Below are 21,239 nucleotides of genomic sequence, written 5' to 3'. Positions count from 1 at the left end.
CAGAAGCGTCGCCGTTTCCACTATCCACATGCAGATATGCAGTATGCACTGATCACCATTTTATGCTGCTCCTCCTGACAGCACGTGTAGTATTTAGACTAGGATCTGGGAGAACTCATCTCCACTCTGCCATGAAAGCTTCCTAGGCACAAGGAGGGCAGAATGAAGTAAGTCACTCTGGGCCCTCTTTGGGTATCAATAAACTAAGTCACTCTGGGCCCTCTTTGGGTATCAATTTATTCCAAAAGGAATAAATTACAAATTATAAGGCCATTTAGAAAAAACAGGCTTGGGTTTTCGCAGAGAGAAGTAGCAGCTGCCCCAGCACAATGTGAAATATAATTTAAAAGTGACATTAACAGGGCCATCCTAAACAGCCCCATGTTTCTGAGAACAGTCGTTTCAATGGATATAGAAGTTGTAACTCTGCTTATAACAACATGCAGACATCCCTTTTGAAAAAGCACCCATTCGAGAGGACCGACTGCAAAATCATATGTATTGCCTTCTTGGGGGGCACATTCCTTCTTTTTTTTCCTAGGCAGAAATAGAGTTGGAGGCACTGCAAGAGCAAAACTGAAATCAGCTCACTGTGAAAATTCGCCGTCCGCTGCGATCAAATGCAACACAATACACTGCAGACAAGTGTCCCAGAATCCTCTTGTGCAGCTTGATGTGCTGGTAGAAGGCAGTTGGGAACAAATGGCTGAAACGTCCGTATGCAGTTACAGGCCTGGCACAGATGAGATTGACTAAAAGGGGAGGAAACACACACGCGCTTACCCGCCTGAATTGGACCGACTGGAACCTAGCTCACATTGGCAGCCAGATCCCTCCTGCCACTGCAGATGCCTGATGCCTCACTGTCATTCGCAGGCCCTGCCGGCAGCAACAGCCCAAACCAGACCAGCCATGTTGGCATAGTCATCAGTTGGCATCATAGGGGCTGGAGGATCATCGTCCGAGGAAAAACCCACAGAGGAGCTGTCTCTGCCTGCCATCGGGCCACTGCTGAAAAATTGCTGCTTGTGGCGCTTCAAAAAAATGGCAGGCGCAAACGGTCTTTTATTCCTAACGCTATGAACTATCAAACTATTAACCAGAAAACTGGAACTCAAGGCAGAACAGGAATGTGGTGAAAGAAATAACAACTCTCCCCCGCATTTTGGTATTCTTCAGTGACTAAAATCGCAGGCTGCTTTCCGGTTCCAATTGCTGAGACATCAATGCATAAACTTGGGATTTTCAGCAAGTTCTTCCTTACCCACATTTGGTGGTTTCCCACAGTTCAGAGGTAGTGCAAGAGGCCGGCCTCTGTGCAGAGCTGCAAAGGCTGAGCCTTTCCGTGCGTTTCTGCAGTCTGTGGGAACAAGATGAATTGGCTTTACCTGCCAGAACTATATACATCAAGATCTATAAACAGCGGCTCTTTCCCACCCGCAGCTTTCCAATTTGCATCTTTGGATATTCCAAAAACAAGAAATGGGGAAAAAAACTGAGCTCCCAACATAAAACAACACTGTGTTTTATATCTGCTTATTTGTCAATTTTCTTATTAACAAAAAGAACAACAGAAAGAACATATATATGTAGATAAAATCATTTAAGATAAAGGAAAAATCAGTTATCTTTAATTACTTCCTTTATGCATTGTCTCTTTTATACTATGTAATGTTTTGTATATCACCTTAACAACCTGCATGAAGGAGGATGTTAATCTTAAAATCTAATATAAAGAAAAGTTCAGCTTTTATATATGATGTGCATCTCACCTTTTGCAGCCCTTAGCAAGGACTGCCGTCCTACTCCTAGTAAAGTTCGCACCCCAAGTACACTCTGCGGGATCTCCTTCTCCAACAAGGGTCCAATCCGCTCACAGATTTTAAGAAGGTGCACTGGAGGGATGTGTGCATTAGCTACCACCTGAATTCAAGACACAAAGAGTCACTTTGTAAACCCTTTTCTTCTGAGGGTAGATTGGGAATACACTGATTTTCTGTATGCTTTAGCAGTTTTCATTTATTTTTTATTTCATATACTCCTCCAATCTGGAATTCAAGATGGCATACATAAGATTCTCAGGCAGTCTCTTAACCAGGAACTGACCAGACTGAGGCATGCATAGGCATGTTCTTTTACAATATATTCATGGATCCGGGATACGAAAAGCTAGTTTTAAAAACCTTTACCTCAATTTAAAGGTAAAGGTATCCCCTGTGCAAGCACCAGGTCATGTCTGACCCTTGGGGTGACGCCCTCTAGCGTTTTCATGGCAGACTCAATACGGGGTGGTTTGCCAGTGCCTTCCCCAGTCATTACCGTTTACCCCCCAGCAAGCTGGGTCCTCATTTTACCGAGCTCAGAAGGATGGAAGGCTGAGTCAACCTTGAGCCGGCTGCTGGGATTGAACTCCCAGCCTCATGGGCAAAGCTTTCAGATGGCTGCCTTACCACTCTGCGCCACAAGAGGCTCTAATTACCTCAATTTAACTAGCTCCAAAATGGAAAAATGGCTCTTTAATGTAGGGAACATGATCCGGATGGCCCAGGCTAGCCTGATCTTGTTAGGAGACCTCCGAGGAAGCCCAGAGTTGCTACAAAAATGGCAAATCACATCTGAATGCTTCTTGCCTTGAAAACCCAGAGCTGCCATAAGTCAGGTGTGACTTTCCACTGCCCCCATAAAGGGCTTCAAAACACCTAACACAAAAATTCAAAGAGCTGTCAAATATCGGCATCACTATTGAAGCCATGTGATTTTTCTTCTTGTGTCCAAGCATACTGGATCTACTTTCTAAGAATGTAAGAGCCCTGTTGGGATTGCATCTGTAATTTATCTTGTTTAACATCTTGTCATACACAGTGACAACTGACTGCTGGAGGGCCAACAACAGAGCACCGAGGCCAAGGCTGATGCTGGCTTGGAGGTGCCCTTTCATTACCACGGTTAGTAGCCACTGATGGGCATTATCCTCCATCAATCTAATTCCTTCTTAAAGCCATCTATGCTTGTCTTTCGGAAAGGAACTCCACTCATTAATTAGTTGTCAAGTAAGGAAGTATTTCCCGTCCTCTTTTCAGTATCTGTTGCCCTTAAATTAAGTGCTTCCAAGTTTTAGTATTATGGGAGAGAAAAAGCTCCCTCTATCCACTTTCTCTAGACCATGCAGAAATTTGTCAACTTGTATGCTTTCCAAGTTTTCTAAACTAAGAAGGGGACAAGCTGAAAAGTACCCAAATCAATGCCGATTCGGATACTTTTTGGATTTATCCAAGCCAAACTGCCCATCACTTGCATTTAAACGGTCCAAATCAGTAGTGGCCAAATTGTGATTCAGCCTGATTAATGACAAGAGCACACCCTTTAAATACCTCCCAAGCAGTACACCTGTCATAATCAGCTATAAGGCATGCCATCTGCTCCCTTTAGAAGCTCTCCCTACTTTCACGGACAGCTTTGCCTGTGAAGATGGAGAGGGGTTTAAGTCTTCCCCTCTAACCTCACAGGCAGCTTTGCTTCCAAAGGTGGGGAATGCGATTTAAAGGGAGCACACCTAAAAACAGATAATGATAGTCATACTGCCCTCTTCCCTTTAAATCCCTCCCATTTCAGATTCAGCCAAGTTCAAAAATGTAGTGAGGTGTGATTTTGTGTGATTCAGGTTCAAAACAATACTTTTTTGTGCACAGGCCAACTGAAAAGTCCCAGATTCTTCTGCTTTTCCTAGTAGGAAGATTGTTTCAACCCTTGAGTACCCTTCTGAGAAACAGGGACTACAGCTGTGCATATTATTCCAAATGAGGCCATACCATTGCTTTACATGTGGACACGACTATGACGGCTGTTTTATTTTTTATTTTCATCTCCTTTCCTAATAATTCACAGCATGGAGCTTGCTGCCACACACCGGGTCGATATTTTTGTCCACTATAATCCCAAGATCCCTTGTTCTTCATATTCTTGGCCAGTTTAGACCTCATCTATGCATAAGTAAAATTAGGCTTTTTTGTTTCAGTGTGCCTCACCTTCTACCAACCTAACTTCAGCACTCTCAGTGGGTGACCTAGTTCACAGAGCTATAAAGGTAAAGGTATCCCCTGTGCAAGCACCGAGTCATGTCTGACCCTTGGGGTGACGCCCTCCAGCGTTTTCATGGCAGACTCAATGCGGGGTGGTTTGCCAGTGCCTTCCCCAGTCATTACCGTTTACCCCCCAGGAAGCTGGGTACTCATTTTACCAACCTCGGAAGGATGGAAGGCTGAGTCAACCTTGAGCCGGCTGCTGGGATTGAACTCCCAGCCTCATGGGCAGAACTTTCAGACTGCTGCCTTACCACTCTGCGCCACAAGAGGCTCTTGCTCACAGAGCTATAGTTCAGGGTAAATCAGAAAGTCACATTAATTCAGAAGCCTGGTGTACCACAATACCAGTCTGGCAAATGAAGCCTTCAACATCTCCATGGAGCACAAGACTGCACAGTGCTGACATTATCACAGCAAGGGCAGGGGCAAAGAAGCTCATTTTCTTCCTCCTGTGCACCCAGGGAAGTAGAACACCAGTCCTCCCTTTTCCATTTTGGTTCTCTCCACACCTGAACATGTGTACTAACATGCAGGGCATGAATGCAATACATTTGCATTAAAAAGGCCAGCTTGCCAGGTAGTAGCAGGACAAAAGCCTTGAGAAGAAGGACAGCACTATTTGGATCAGCTGGGAGGGACAGGCAGTTTAATCCCTGGATTCCCCAAGTGTTTAACTTCTCATTATTGTTTCAGTGTTTTAGTAAAAACAACACCTAAAACTATTTATTTATTTATTTATTTATAGTTAGATTTATATACTGTTGTTCGCCAAAAGGTCTCACGGCGGTTCACAATAAAATATAAAAGAGTGGGAGAAAAGCTCATTTCCCCTGGTGCTGCGAATGGCAATCGTATGGTTAAGGTGTAACTGTGGATATACAGCCAGTTTCAGGAAAAAAATCATTAGGTCTCGAATTCCAGAAATTTCTAACTATGGCTCATTTCAGACTCATCAACCATAATAATGTGTAAACCATAATTTTAATCCAATTTAAAATGCAAAGAAGAGACCATGGCTCAGTGGCTTTGCATGCAGAAAGTCCCGAGTTCAACCCCTGGCATCGCCAATCAAGAAAACTGGGAAGCCAAAGCTATGGAAGACCTCTGTGCAAGACCCTGCAGAGCCAAGACCAGTGTAAATAGACAGGACATGACCTTGATGGATCACTAGTCTCATCTCATTTTGTATAAGGCAACTTCTCACATTTGTGCATACAACTTAAAGGTAAAGGTAAAGGCATCCTCTGTGCAAGCACCTGGTCATGTCTGACCCTTGGGGTGATGCCCTCCAGCGTTTTCATGGCAGTCTCAATACGGGGTGGTTTGCCAGTGCCTTCCCCAGTCATGACCGTTTACCCCCCAGCAAGCAAGCTGGGTACTCATTTTACTGACCTCGGAAGGATGGAAGGCTGAGTCGACCTTGAGCCGGCTGCTGGGATCGAACTCCCAGCCTCATGGGCAGACAGCTTCAGACAGCATGTTGCTGCCTTACCACGCTGCACCACAAGAGGCATACAACTTAGTACAGGCAAATCACATATTAGAGTTCTTCATTTTGCTTCCCATTGTCTCAGCACGTCAGAACCTCTGTAGTTCTGTTCATCATAGATTGCAAACCCCGACTTCCACATCAGACCTTCCAAAAGATTGTGAGCCACAGATTGTCAATTTGATGTCAGGTCAAACCACAGCTAAACTTCCCAAAGCATGTTTTGATGTTATGCTTAGAGGCTACTTCATGAGATCAGGCAATGTTGCCTGGTGAGAAGCCAGCACAGTTTAAATACTGGATTAGGAACTGGGCAACCCAGCTTCAAATCCTCATTCCATCACAGAAACTTGCAGGGTAATCTTCGTTTATTTATTAAAACATTTCTATTCCCCCATTCCTTGTCATTCAAGGAAACTTACATTATTGAGAACATTTGCAGCTTGGAAACAAACATTAAAACAAAAATCGATGCCCTTCCCTGCCTTAAAAGATGCCTTCCAATTGAAACTCCCTCAAAACCCCTGGCAAACATATAGGCGTCCATAAGATCTCCAAGGAGGGCCCCTCCATCTCGAAACAAGGTCCTTCCAGAGAGCTGGAGCCACAATGGAAAAGGCTTGGGTTCTGGTCACCATCAGACGGACCATTCTGAGTGGTGGAACAGCCAACAGATGGTTGCCTGACAGCTGAGACGAATACTTCCTTCTTTTGCTCAGGAAAGGTTGGCTATTCAGCATATTGGACGTACAAAAATGAAACTAACTTCTTATTTAACAAGCATTTTATTTTATTCGTTATTTATATTATTAGTGTTCCTTTTTTAGGAAGGAGGGTAGGAAGGGGATCTTATTATTGTGTCGCCATGCTGTGACATTTTAAAGTCTTTTAATGGGAGTTTTAATGGGGTTTTAAGACACTGTAACGCGCCACTAGAAGAGCCTCTTGTGGCGCAGAGTGGTAAGGCAGCCGTCTGAAAGCTTTGCCCATGAGGCTGGGAGTTCAATCCCAGCAGCCGGCTCAAGGTTGACTCAGCCTTCCATCCTTCCGAGGTCGGTAAAATGAGTACCCAGCTTGCTGGGGGGTAAACGGTAATGACTGGGGAAGGCACTGGCAAACCACCCCGTATTGAGTCTGCCATGGAAACGCTAGAGGGCGTCACCCCAAGGGTCAGACATGACCCGGTGCTTGCACAGGGGATACCTTTACCTTATAGCTTTTAACGCGCCACGAGCCATTTGGGAGTGGCGGGAAATAAATCGAAATAATAATAATAATAATAATAATAATAATAATAATAATAATAATAATAATAATAATAATATGCACACTGGCACTTTCCCATCACAAGAACTGGGGTTCCCAGGCCCCTTCCTGTGTCACCCTCCTATTAGGGTGGGGTTCCCAGGCCCCTTCCTGTGTCACCCTCCAAAATTGACCTACCTATTAGACCCACCCCACTCACAACTACATTTGACTTTCACACATTGCTAGAGATGCCCGCCTCCAGGAGAGGCCTGGCAATCTCAAAGAAGGGCAAACTGATCTCCTGTGTGTCATGAACAGAACAACACCTGCACTCTGGGCTGAATGTTTGCTCTTTTTCTGGGAAAAGGTTCCGGAAATGGATTCAAGATGGATATATCCATCAGGGGTTAAAGACTAGGCACAGAGAAACAGGAACTCCTGGTCACCAATATGCTCCTCTGTCTCATTTTTATCCTGCCCTGCATTCAAAGGGTTCATGGCATTGTGCACAGACCTCCTCTCTTCCATTTTATCTTAGCAACAAACTTTGTATATAGATTATTAGAATAAGATAACCTGAGAGGCCCAAGTTCACCCAGTGAGTGTCATCACAGAGTGAAGTTCAGAACCCATGAATCTCAGGCCAATAGTCTAAACTTTTCACCACTGGTTTCTTCGTTTATACCCTGTGTTCTCAGAGTACCTTTATTGGCATAAAATTGCAAAGCATAAAATGAAAATTTCAAACAGTTCCAGATGTAAAATCTATCGTAAAAGATTTTCATTTAAAACTGCCAGTAAAAACTTTGATACTTTTATAATAATTGCTGAGTCCCTCACATTTAGTATCATTTTAATCCAGTGTTTCTCATTAACACAACTGAATTTCAATTTCTTCAGATAAATTAGCTAACGGGCGATGATATACATCAAACTTAGGACACACCAGAAATATATGGTGCAACGTGTCAGGGACACTACATCCATGTAAACAGTATCTCACTTGAAGAGGGATCTTCAAAAATCTACCTCGGGTGACATTTGAGGGAAAGATAGTTTAAGCGAGCTACTAAAAATGTTCTTCTTAACTGGTGTGTCTCCAAAATTTGGAGATACATGGGCATGGATTTGACCCTGTGTTTTCTTCCCAATAGGGAGCTTTGTGGCGTACATCATTATCTTCCATTCCATTTTATTCTTAGGCTAACAGTGTGAGACTAGCTCAAGCCAAGAAGCTTCTATGCCACTGGGCTCAAACTCTGTTCATTAGAACAGGCTTTGCTGTATGACATCACAACACATACATGGAATTCTTGTCATTGCTTTTTCTAAGTATTAAACTTTACACCACTGAGAGGTAATAGATTAATTAATTTATTTACAAGTTGTTTCTAAATTAGTTCCAATATTCAATTTAATGAGTTTTTAAATAAAACTATCATAAAATTATGAGAAACTGGGTAGTTTAGGGTTACAGATTAGCATTTTGTTATGGAGATAGCAGTCAGGGCTGCCAATACCCTACAACATTTTAATCACAGATTTAATATTTTAACATTTTATACCCTACAACATTTTAATCACAGATTTAATAGAATTATGAGAAACTGTACAGTTTAGTATTAGGCTTTGAGGCAGAATTTTTTTTAAAAAATGGTCATTATGATACAGAACCCCAAAGCCTGAAAAATGAGACCGGCTTTTGAAGCCAAAGGAAATTTCTCGTGGCCTACCTTTCTATGTATTCAATACACTTCCCATCCATTTTAGCAATGGCTTGGGTCCAAATTAATAGAAAGAGAATGGAGCCCCTCTCCTTTGCAGTATATTCCCTGGGCTTTTTTTGTTTTTGTTTGTTTTTTTGGGGGGGGGAGAGATGTTCCAATTGACACTATAGTGTAGAGCAGGATGCCATAAAATGCATCTGGGGTTGCAGTATAAGAAGTACAAGGGGAAGGGGGAGATTTCTAGCATTCAGATACTTTCTGAGGGTTTTCCATACTTCAAGAGTAACCTGGGAGAGGAATGGTGCAAGGGTGCCAACTTTCAGGTTGCTTCTGGAGATCTCCCAGATCTCATCCCTAGGCAACAGAGGTTTGTTGCCCTGGAGAAAACAGGAGCTTCAGAGGGAGGATTCTTATGAGAATATAATCTGTTTAAATTCGTCCCCTCCCTAAACTCCACCTCCCCCCAGTTTCTACCTCCAAATTTCCAGGCATTTCCTAATCCAAAGTTGGCATCCCTATACAGGGAACTCCCAGTTTGCAAGCGGGACTGAGCCCAGGACCTTTTTGGCTTCAGCATTTATATTGTGTTTCACCAGATCAAGAATCAAGCTAAAAAGACGTACGCAGCAAGCCTTTCAAATAAGCACACCCGAGATCCTCTTCCCCAAACTTTGGAAGTAACATTGAAGCAAAATCTTACCATTTCAGGCAAGTGCTAAATAGATACTTATTAGATCTTTTGCAGCAACTTCCTTCACTTTTTAAACAATGTATCAATTTTAAACAATGTATCAACTCCACTACAGAGGACAACCGTTTCAATAAAAGACAGGAGGACACCCTCTTTAAAACTTTTTTCTTTCTTTTTTTGGGGGGAAAGGGCCTGAAGAAGTCAAAAGAACAACTGATGCAAGAATAGGCAGCCCCCTCTGGGTGGTAATCAACCTCTCTCAACAGGAGAATTCCTGGAGGGGCTTGGCCATTGCTGGAAAAAATATCTCTGGACCCGTGGGAGCCTGGTGACTACCGCCTAGTCTCACATCTAGTATTTCTGGGGGAAAGATTATTATTTTATTGGATTTATATCCCGCTGCTTTCCAGAGACTCGGGCAGTTTACAATATAAAACCCACAGAAAACTCACACGTAAAACCCATTATATCCCAAGGACTGAGTGGACTAAAATCCCTCTCTCGCAGAGACCTCCCTAGACGTGGGAGGTGTTTTCATTAAGAAAAAATCATTCTTACTCTAACTATTGCTGTTATCCTGCTGTTAGTACCGAGCCACATTTTTACCTATATGATGATTTCCAAAGTTTTCTGTAAACTGCCCTGAGCCAGGAGAGGAGGTCGGGATATATATATAATGAAAATGTAAATGAAAAGCTACTTGGCTCAGGTAAACAGGTGTTAATAGCTAAACACGAGGACTTCTGGATTCTCAAGCATTATGGATATAGGAGGGGAAAGCGGAATAAAGCCTCTTTGTCTCGTAAAACAGCTGCAGGGCCAACACTCAACCCGCTCAAATAATTAAAAAGAGACTGTGGCAGCTCTCTCAATGACGGCCCACCCTTTCAGCAAGAGAGCTGCAAAGCCAAAGTGTTCCTGAACCCAGAGGGAGAAAAGGAAGTATACAGCACTGGTTGATCTTGCCTGGGTCCCTGCATCTGAGCTCTAGCCCACAAACACTTAGACTGAAATAAAATCTTGCTAGCCTTTAAGGCGCCCCAAGACTCCTGTTTTTGGTGCAACAGGCTAAAGTGGCTACGATTGTGGAATCCCTTCTTTCTAGTTATGAAATATCATCCCTGAGTCACAAAAAGGGGACCTTGCAGGCATTCTGAATCAAGACACGACTAACAACTACTTCCCCAAGCATCTTTTATTATATTTTATATTTCTTGATTTTAAAATTAATGAAAACCAATTCCAGGGGGAAATTGTGGCTGAAAAGTAGGCTAAAATGCTCTAAATTATGCTGTCTCGCCACAGTAGTGCACAATAACAGCATTTCCCCATAGCTTCTGCATTTTGAATTGCTTCTAGCTTCATGAGAGGGTGGTATAGAAATGGAAGAAAGAAAATGAATGAATGAATGAATGAATGAATGAATGAATGAATGAATGAATGAATGAATGAATGAATGAATGAATGAATGAATGAATGAATGAATTGGGATATCAGCTTTTTATAAGAAGCAGCCTACTTCTCCCAAATTTAATATTTGGATACATTTGAGTTAATATAATTAAATGGCTTTCAGACTTTTTTTTTGAAGTGGGATACATTTCTAAACTCTACTTCTCAGGAGTCACTTGCACCCTACCTTCATGCTACTTTCTACCTCCAACATAAAATAAAATGCAGAAACCTGAATAATCTTAGTAAAAATACAGCAAGATATAGTATTAACTAAGCAGAGTCTCCTAGCTGTTCTCAAATTAAGCAGAGGCATAATAATAATTTCTCATAAAGCCTCAGAGATTCTACTTTCCCCTGTGCTAGGTTCCTCTTTGGGGTCCCTTGACTCACCTGTGAGAGAGACTCTTGGCTCATTTGGTAGAGTCATGACTCACAGTGAGGAAACTATAGATGGAACTGCCTGCTGCACTTACCAATCAGTGCAAAATACTCCAGAGTTCAAGAGCTTGTAAGAGATCAGCACAGAAGAGCAGAGGAAAGCCATCCAGAATTTCCAGCATGAGTTGCTTTCTTTTTTATAAATAACAGCTGCAAGGAGCCCAGACTCCAACTAGGGCTGTGGCAGAAGGATTTTAGCTATTACCTCAACCTGACCCTCCCCCAGAACTGCTGCTTGCACTACTCTAGTCCTGCTTCAGAGATCCCTATGGCAGTTGTTCACCTAGCAGAAAAATGTCCTGGACTTCCAATCATGGTTACTTTGATGCCTCCTCTGCTTTGATTCTAAAATTCCCAAGCTGCTAAGAACTCCCATGTAAAAGAATGGATTTCCAACACTAACTGGATTATCTGCAGCCCCCAGGCCTACTCTGAGGCAAGGAATCACATGCCAAGCTTGCAAATAAGGCTGCAAAACAAACAAACCCACCTCCAAGCCCATACATATCTAACAATATATCCCAGGGCACTGAGAGGGTCTGGGAAAACAGTAATCCAGAAGGGATTACAACCCAAGACACCCCCACCAAATATTTTCTTTCAAAACTCAGAGCACAATTGCATCAAATTCAAGTACATGAGAAAAGAACAGAATGCATAGGTCCCAGGCCACTAGGTTAAAAGTAGGCCATTGAACTGATCCCAGAAACAAACGAACCTGTCAATGCAATTGATCTACCTAAGCAAAATATGACTGAAGAGTGAAGGAAAGAAAAGATACTGAAGAGAATTTTCCACATCCTCACAATACAGTTTCCAGAATCTCTAGAGCAGGGATAGTCAACCTGTGGTCCTCCAGATGTCCGTGGACTACAATTCCCATGAGCCCCTGAAAGCGAACGCTGGCAGGGGCTCATGGGAATTGTAGTCCATGGACATCTGGAGGACCACAGGTTGACTACCCCTGCTCTAGAGGGGAAAGCATATCAGTTAAAGCTGCTATTAAAATCATTATAAGTCTCTAGCAGAAAATCTATCCTCAAAGGCAACCTTTCCCAAAGGTTATTTTGAAAAGCACAACTTCAAAATCTAAAAGAAATGCCATCATGTCTGATAACATTATTCTGAATGAACAACAATGGCTTCACGTCACGCTCCACCAAGAATGTAAGCCACAACCTATCTCCCATTCATGCCGACTTCTAACTACACAACCAAGGGTCACATTTATCTTCCCCTAATGAGAGTGTGATCTTATGTGGAGTAGAGAATTATAGAATAAAAGAGTTGGAAGGGATCTCCTGGTTCATCTAGTCCACCCCCCTGCACTATGCAGGACACTCACAGCCCAATCGCTCATCCACTGTAACCTGCCACCCCCTTGAGCTGTCACAGAATCAGCCTCTCTGTCAGATGGCTCTCCAGCCTCTGTTTAAACATTTCCAAAGATGGAGAACCCACCACCTCCCGAGGAAGCCTGTTCCACTGAGAAACTGCTCTAACTGTCAGGAACTTCTTCCAGATATTTAGATGGAATTTCTTTTGCATTAATTTAATCCCATTGGTTCTGGTCCATCCCTCTGGGGCAAGAGAGAAGAACTCTGCTCCAGGACCACTGAAAAGCTGCTCTGTCAGTACATTATCAGTCGTGATTTTTACCAATCACATTTGTGGTAAAAAGAGACATATAGTCAACCATGGTATGTTGGACTATGTTATAAACACAAGAGCCCTGCTGGATCAGAACAGCACCTTGCTCTAGGACCCTGTCTCATATGCTGGCCCCACCACTTATTCTACAGGGCCAACAAACACAGCATAGTGGCCAAAACTCTCTCCTAATATTTCCTCCTGGCACTATGTTTCAGAAGTTTACTGCCTCTGAATTGTGGAAGTTCCCGTTAGTCCAGGGGTAGTCAACCTGTGGCCATCCAGATGTTCATGAACTACAATTCCCATGAGCCCCTGCCAGCGTTTGCTGGCAGGGGCTCATGGGAATTGTAGTTCATGAACATCTGGATGGCCACAGGTTGACTACCCCTGCTTTAGTCATCGTGGCTGATAGCCATTGATAGAGCTATTACAGTTCTACAGGGACTGTAAAATGGCACTCTTCCACGAGGCCAATCTAATATGGGCCTCCCTCTGCCCTTCATACATCTCCCTCTCTTCCATGTGACTGATAGAAATACCATAATATTGGTTTTTAATAATAATAATATGAGCAGGGAAATGGGGAAATGGCTGGAATATCAGAGAGGTTTAAAGTAGTTGTTAGTCAGAAAGCTGGTTTGATTTAAGTAATTTAAATTTTTAGCATTAAATCTAAAATCATTTATTAATGTGCTTTTATTTTGCTGTAAACTGTCTCAAGACCATATTGGGAGAGAGGCAGTCTAGAAGTTTATAATATGATAATGTTGTTATAATAATAATAACAACAACAAGAACAGGGCTGTCCTTCATGAATCTGCCCAATCCCCTTCTAAAGTTATCTGTTCCTCTGGACATCCCAGAAACACACTGTCATGTACTACAATTCTTATTAAGATTAGGGTCTATTCAGTTCCATAACGGTTCTAACATTAGTGGTATACTCATAGCATAGCATTTATTTTATTACTTATAAAGAATAACAGAGTTAATTTACACATGACCTCTGGAAAAGTATCAGAAATTCTTTGACACTGGTATCAGAAAAAAATATCTTTATTATCCCGCAAGCATTCGTACTGAACAGTTCAAAGCAACTGCCCTTACTTTCAAAGGCTCCCATGGTGTCACCCCCATTTTTCCTGTTAATGCCCTGATGTAATCTTGCCAGTAACTTTTTGACTCTCCAGCTGAGACATTCTCAGACATGAAGGTCCCCCCCTACAGTGAATGATTCCACCTTTTCTTTCTTGTTGTACCTTATACTTCCTCCCAGACCACCTTTGTGATGATATGTGCCTTCAACTGCCTCTCCCAAATCTAAATACTTTGGAGTCTTCATCTTCCCCTACTTGTTCTCTACCTCCCTATCCCTTCCTCTCCTTTATTGTTTTCCTTGGGTTAAATTTTAAATTTCAAGTTCCATGCAGCAGAGACTTGCTCTTGTACTCCGTAATGCAGGAGTAGTCAACCTGTGGTCCTCCAGATGTTCATGAACTACAATTCCCATGAGCCCCTGCCAGTGGCAGGGGCTCATGGGAATTGTAGTTCATGAACATCTGGAGGACCACAGGTTGACTACCCCTGCTGTAATGTACTATGCACACCAATGCTACCTCTAGCAGGCCTGAAAACCTGGCATACAAATCATCATCATCATCAACATAAATAAATGGCATGGCATATTGATTATTTTATCAGCAGTATTTATTATCTTTTGGAGCTCCTCGAGTTCACTTGAGCCGCCATATAAACATCACATAAAAGAAGAAAATCAGATTTCCACCTCTCAGTGCAAGTTACAAATCTCCCAGCATTGATTACAGATGGCATAGATCAGTGATTAAAAGAGAATCTACAGCCAAAACTGTTAACCTGTACTTATAGAGTAGTGCAGTGAGCAAGCAATTGCACCATGGAAGCTTGCCAGGTGGCTTTGGGTCAGTCACACTCTCTGAGCCTAACCTACCCCACAGGATTGTTGTGGGGATAAGATGGAGGAGAGGAGAATGATGTAAATGACTTTGGGTTCCCATTAGGGAGAAAGGCAAGATAAAAAAAATGAAATATTTTTTAAACACTTCATTAATAACACTTTTTGTTTCTATGCACATGAGATGACAAATCCATCTGTCTTGGAACTGTTATAAAACAGTGATGTTCACTCCCATGTTTCAGGAACTCCGCGTGGCTTTTCGATATGCAACCTGTGACTCTTCTGAGCACTAATTCTTAATGTGGGGAACACAGACAAGGCCCTTGCCTGGCAAGAGTTGTGGCTAGCAGGTTGTTCACACCTTGAAACAGCTACCACAAGAGGAGCAGGTAAGCTGTGAGCCTCGGGCGAGGGATGGAAGCTCTTTGGGCTGCTTGTCATTGCAAAAGCAGCTCTTCACAACCCAAGGACACTACAACAAAGTATTTTACCATTCACAGGCACTATTGGTTTAAAAATGTAATTAACTGGAAAATGCACACACAAATGCTAATTATTATACAACACTTACCTGTGAGAGGAGAAAATAAGAGGACAGAGATTTTCAGGGCTTGTCCCCAGAAAAAGCCAAGCCTTGGTAATCACAGAGACAGATAACTCCCCCCCCCCCAGCAGTATTCAGAATATTTATTTATTTATTTATTTAGATTTCTATACATTTCTTTGCAGCTCTGTACCACAACCAACATTTATGAGGTCCCTTCATTGCTCCCCAGTGTCACTGCTCTTCTACAAAAGGATATTTTCGTGGATCAAGCCACAGTAATACACACAGAGCATATGCTGACATAGAATAGCACATTTTAAAATCCATCTTGGAAGGTGATTTCTCTCCCCAATCTCATAGCCAAATAAAAAAGGAGCTTGCTCCCATGTACCAGCAGCTTGGCATCCTCTGCCTGCATTCTGAAATATCTATTTATTTTATTTTATTATGTCTGCTCAAGCAGAGTCATCTGACGTTCAGTCCTTGAAAGACGGAGGTCCTGTGGCTGGATAGGAAGGGTCCACGTGAAGAAGCATGTCCGCCCACCCAGAATGGCGTGCAGCTCCCAGCAGTTCACTCTGCCAGGAACCTGGGCATGATCCTGGATGTTTCCCTCACAATGGAAGCCCAGATCACAAAGGTAGCGTGGCTGGCATTTCACCACCTCCGCCAAGCCAAACTACTAGCACCCAACTTGGCCCCGGAACACCTGGCCACAGTGATCCATGCGACGGTCACCTCTACACTGGACTTCTGCAACTTGCTCTACACAGGCCTGCCCTTAAGCTAGATCTGGAAACTTCTGCTTTTCCAAAATGCAGCGGCCATGGTCCTCACAGTAGCACCGTGGAAGTCCCACGTTCGGCCCATCCTCCATCAAATGCAATGGCTGCCAGTCGAATTCCAGTTCAGGCTAAAGGTTCTGATAGTTACCTTTAAGGCCATATGCAGTCAGGGCCCAATGTACCTGAGGGACCGCCTTTCTGCTTGTGCCCCCCAAAGAGCTCTTGCTCTGCCACCACCAACTGGCTAAAGATCCCCGGCCCACGGCCAGAGCCTTCTCTGTCCTGGCCCCCACCTGGTGGAATGAGCTCCCAGAGGAGATCTGGATGATGACTGAGCTAAAACATTTCCACAGGGCCTGCAAAAGGGGGCTCCTCCACCAGGCATTTGGTTGAGATCGACTGGAATCAGCAACATCTGCAGGGCCCCTGAACCCCCTCCCAAGAATCCATACATCTGAGTGAACCATGGACCTGTTCTAACCATTATTCATCAGACTGTTACCTTTGGTTATGGTTGCCATTGTCACTGTTATATTGTTGCAGTCCAATTTATATTATGTTATTATAAAGAAACAAAGTTTCGTGTATTGTCTATATTCCATGTGAACCCTCCCTGAGCCTCAGGAGAGGGTGGTATACAAATACAATGAATAAACAGCCAATAAATATTTCTATACCACGCTTTTCCGAGGCTCAGGGGGCTTTACACAAAAGGTAGGGATAATAGAGCACAACTCATCAGCAACAACAATAGTGGGTTCCATAACTGAAGGGAACAAGTATTGTAACATTTCTCATAACAATAACTTCCAAACCGTGATCCCATCGGTTCGATTTTGAGTTCAATTCTGCACAAGCACCCAGTGAAAAAAATGAACAGGGCCACCCCAGGCCACACTTTTGTGTAAGCCAGTTTTTCTTATCTCACAAGGGAGCTGGGATATTTTCTGTCTTTAAAGGTTGCAAACTTTTTTTTTCTTAACTGCTGATGATCTTCATCTCAGGTTCCCAACAGAAACAGCAAAAACGCTCATCTCAGAATTTATTTGCATCCCATCATTAACAATCCCCAAAAACGTCTAAGGCGGAAAACAAAAATGACCCCCCCGTCTCGGCAGATTCTCTGCCCGTGCCTGACACTATTTGGCGGGTGAGGGGAAGCAGGGTTCCCCTCCTAATGCAGCAAAAACCACACTCCTCTTTTATCGGTTCCTAGCTCGGGAAGCTACAGCCAATCAGCAAGCAACTTCCATTTACAAATACGGAACTCAAGCCTGATAGGCGCTACACCATTGGCCTAAGCAGAGCCCCTTCTCATGAATGCCCTCAAGTAACCCTCCCTGCTTATCCCCAATAGCCGGCTCTTTGGGAAACATTGACATTGAAAATAAACCCCAAATCCCGCTTTCCTATAAGGCCGAGTTCCGTCCGGCCTTCCTGGATTGAAGCACTCCCCCCTCCCGCCCACCCGCCCACCCACCCACCCGCCAGCAAAAGTTTGTAAGTCTTTACTCACCAGATCCTCAAATTTCCTCTGGTGTTCGTTGCCTTGCCAATCCAGACGATTTGGAATCAGCTACCGGGAGGGAAGGAGGCGGGTTAGCAGTTAAAGCATGTGTATTGGGGGGAGGAAATAAATACCCCCCCCCAATTTCCTTCTCCAGTAAAGCCTTCACTGATCCTCAATGCAACATGCACACAACAAGAAAAGTTCAAGTCCTATTCCTCCCCCCCCCCATTAAAAAAAAAACAACAGGGGAGAAATGAAGTTTAAAGCAGAAAGGATGCAAAGTTTATAAAAATGTGGTCTTAAAGGAGGATAGCAAGCAGTCATGACCAGGAGCCTGCACTAAAGGGTAATTCTTCATACGGGACATCCGCTGACTCAGTGGAGGTTCCCTATCTCGTCCCTCAATCAAAATGCCAGGGAGAAAAGGAGGATATTGTTTTCTCTTTTCAAGTCTTGTTCACAGGACACAACTAATTACATTTGGATGGCACCCTCCTCTGCCAAGGCAGCTGGCAGCGCTGTTTCCCCCATCTTATCTTCACAACAACCTGGGGAGGTAGGCTTGCCCCCCAAAAGCAGCAACCGACTCAAGATTGCCAGGAGGATCAGAAAAGCAGGGCTTGAACCCCAGGCCGGCTTCACTGGGGCAGCATAACCAAGGGAAAGCCCCCAGGATCCTTTAGTAGGAATTGTGAGGCAGGGGGAGAAGAGGACACCCATAAGGTCCTAATAGGGGAAGGGGAGAGCCAAGCAAAGTCCCAAAGGCACTTCATAGGCTAACCCAATCCCAGCCTCAACTAGAGCTTGCTCTCAAGGAGCAGGCAGTACATCCTCCAAAAAGAAAAAAGAAAAAAACCTTTGCTCCAAGCTCCAAGCAAGAGAAAGCAGGAGAGCCCCAACCCACCCACCCACCGCCTTTCATGGGCCAGTGAGAAGTCACGGGAGGAGGGCTTCCCCCATCCCCGGTTCCCCCACAGCTCCCCCCTCCTTTACCTGGTGCTCCTCCAGCTCCTCCACCAGCATCTGCGACAGGAGAGAGAAAAGGGGGCGTGAGGGGGGCGCCGGAGGGTTCCCCACCCGCCCCTCCTGCGCTTGCCGGGAAGCCAGAGCCCGCTCTCCGCCCTCTCCCCAGCCAGCCAGGCGGGCAGCCTCACCTGGGCGGATTTCTTGCACGGTCCCGCCTGGAGGAAGCGGGCGATCAGGTAGTAGAGCTCTGCAAGGAGAAAAGGCGCGTTAGAGGCGGCGGGGCTCGGGCAGCCGGGGCAGCACCAGGGCGGGAGGGCGAGACGGGGAGACCCACCGGCTTCCAGCGGGCTCGGCGGGGCCGCCGCGGGGTCCGCCATCCTCGGCGCGCAGGCCCGTGCAAGCGGGCAGCGGGGGAAGGGGGAGAAAGGGGTCGGTGCCCGGGCGCGGTGGGTTGCCTCTCTCGCCTTGCCTCCCTCGCTCTCACGGCCGCTCAGAGCAGCCCCGGCGGCGGCGGCGGCTCGGGCTGGACGGGGAGCGACGCCGGCTCATCGCCCCGGAGCCGCCGGCTCCATGAGGGCGGCCGCCTCGGCGCGCTCCGCGGATGGGGAGGCGAGGCGCGCAGGGCGCAGGGCGCGAGGAGGAGGAGGTGGAGGAGGCAGGCAGGCAGGCAGGCAGGCAGCCGCTCGGCCGAGGGGCCGCCTGGCCCGGGCGACGGAGCGAGGCAGGCGAGGAGCGAGCCCAGGGCAGCCTCCGGCCGCGCGGGGGCGACGGAGCAGGGCCTGGCGGCGCGAGGCCGGGAGCGAGCGAGGGATTGGGGCGGGCCTGGGGAACAGCTCGAGCGGAGGAAGGGGCGGAGGAGCCAGGGAGGGACGGCCCTAATGGCGACGGCGGCGGCAGCAGCGAGCGGCGCCGACCAGGAGCCTTCGCCGTTGCAGCCCAGCCGTTCGAGCCGCGTTCGGGGCCGTTGGGGCCGCCTAGGTCGGGGGCAGAGAACGGAGCGGGACGAAGGCTCCGATCCAGAACAGCCTCGGAACCCCCAGCCCCGCCCGGGCCCTTTGATGGGTGGGGGTGGGGGCTGGACACAGGTGCAGGGGTCCCTAGGAAGGGAAGGGGCAGTTCTTGGGGTGAGGCTTTGTAGGGCCACTGTGGGGGTGGGGGCTGGACACAGGTGCAGGGATCCCTAGGAAGGGAAGGGACAGTTATTGGGGTGAGTCTCTTTAGGGCCACTGTGGGGGTGGGGGCTGGACACAGGTGCAGGGGTCCCTAGGAAGGGAAGGGACAGTTATTGGGGTGAGTCTCTTTAGGGCCACTGTGGGGGTGGGGGCTGGACACAGGTGCAGGGGTCCCTAGGAAGGGAAGGGGCAGTTCTTGGGGTGAGGGAAGGGACAGTTCTTGTGGTGAGGCTTTTTAGGGCCACAGTAAAGCGAAAGGAGGTTGTCTTTGCAGTTCTGGTTCTGCTGCGCCTTAGGAAGTGGTGAGTTGGCTGGGGAGGGTCGATCGGGATTGTTGATGTTTCTGGCATGCACCCTGCCTTTTATGGGGGCCAAGATTTAGCTTGGGTGATTTATACCGTCCTTTTTTCAACTTTTTTTTTTTTTACTGTGGAGAAGCCCTTTAAATATAGGGCTTACCTGAAGAAATTCTAGTGAAGGAGAGCATGTCTATAGTGGAAAGCATCTGGGTGAAATAAGCGAGGGTGAAATAAGCGAGGGGAAAACAAACAGTGTGGTGGTTGGTGTCTGCTACCGACCGCCTGACCAACGAGAGGATGTGGATGCTGCACTTTGTGATCAGCTTGAGAAAATATTCAAGCGGCAGGACCTTGTCATCATGGGCGACTTCAATTTCCCAGATGTGTGCTCAGAAACAAACTCTGCGAAGTGTCCTCAATCACTCAGCAACTTTCTGACCTGCCTGGCTGACAATTTCATTTATCAAATGGTAGATGAACCCACAAGAGGTTCAGCCATACTGGACTTAATACTGACCAACAGGCAAGAGTTAGTGGATGAGGTGAAGGAGGTGGGGACCCTGGGGGGAAGTGACCATGTCCTCATAGAATTCCTTTTGAGATGGGGGGCAAGGAAGCTTGTAGCCAGACGCGGATGTTGTATTTTCGTAGGGCAAACTTTAATAAACATGATGAGTGTCATACCATGGATGAGAATGCTGGAAGGGAAGGGAGTATGTGAAGGGTGGGCGCTACTCAAACAAGAGCTATTGCATGCTCAATCAATAACTATCCTAGAAAGACAAAAACACTGCAGGAGCTCTAAGAAGCTTATTTGGATGAACAGAGAACTTCAAGAGGAACTAAGAAAGAAAAGGGAAATGTTCAGGAAATGGAGGGAAGGACAGAGCTTTAAAGAAGAGTACCTACAGGTTACTAGGCACTGTAGATCAATCATCAGAAAGGCCAAAGCTGAGAGTGAGCTAACATTGCCAGGGAAGTCCATTGTAACAAGAAAAGATTTTTCAGTTATGTGAGGAGCAAATGTAAAGCAAAGGAGGCAATAGGCCCACTGTTGGGTGCAGATGGACAAACTCTAACGGAGGATGCAGAGAAAGCAGAAAGGCTCAGTGCCTATTTTACATCTGTTTTTTCCCACAGGTCAAAGGGTTTTGGCACATCTGGAGAGGAAGGATGACCTGGAAAACTATAGACCAGTGAGTCTGACCTCTGTTGTGGGGAAAGATAACAGAGCAGATATT

At 45.6% G+C, this 21,239-nt stretch overlaps 1 protein-coding gene across 4 annotated transcripts in view; it reads right to left on the bottom strand.

Annotated features, from left to right (window-relative positions):
* BRWD3 (bromodomain and WD repeat domain containing 3) overlaps window positions 1-19,349 on the bottom strand; it is a 77,468-nt gene extending 58,119 nt beyond the window's left edge. For all 4 annotated transcript variants that reach the window (XM_077309010.1, XM_077309011.1, XM_077309012.1 and 1 more), the window contains exons 1-7: window positions 18,862-19,349; window positions 18,716-18,774; window positions 18,555-18,584; window positions 17,568-17,627; window positions 1,773-1,923; window positions 1,265-1,360; window positions 592-752 (exon numbers count right to left, since the gene is read on the bottom strand). In XM_077309010.1, coding sequence (XP_077165125.1) covers window positions 592-752; window positions 1,265-1,360; window positions 1,773-1,923; window positions 17,568-17,627; window positions 18,555-18,584; window positions 18,716-18,774; window positions 18,862-18,904 — 600 coding nt within the window. In that variant the 5' untranslated portion in view covers window positions 18,905-19,349. The remainder of the gene's footprint in view (window positions 1-591; window positions 753-1,264; window positions 1,361-1,772; window positions 1,924-17,567; window positions 17,628-18,554; window positions 18,585-18,715; window positions 18,775-18,861) is intronic.
* Between the last annotated feature and the right edge of the window lie 1,890 nt (window positions 19,350-21,239).

The sequence above is a fragment of the Paroedura picta genome, chromosome 13, assembly GCF_049243985.1.
Source record: "Paroedura picta isolate Pp20150507F chromosome 13, Ppicta_v3.0, whole genome shotgun sequence".
Taxonomy (NCBI): Eukaryota; Metazoa; Chordata; class Lepidosauria; order Squamata; family Gekkonidae; genus Paroedura; species Paroedura picta.
This window is presented reverse-complemented; position numbering and strand designations above follow the sequence as displayed.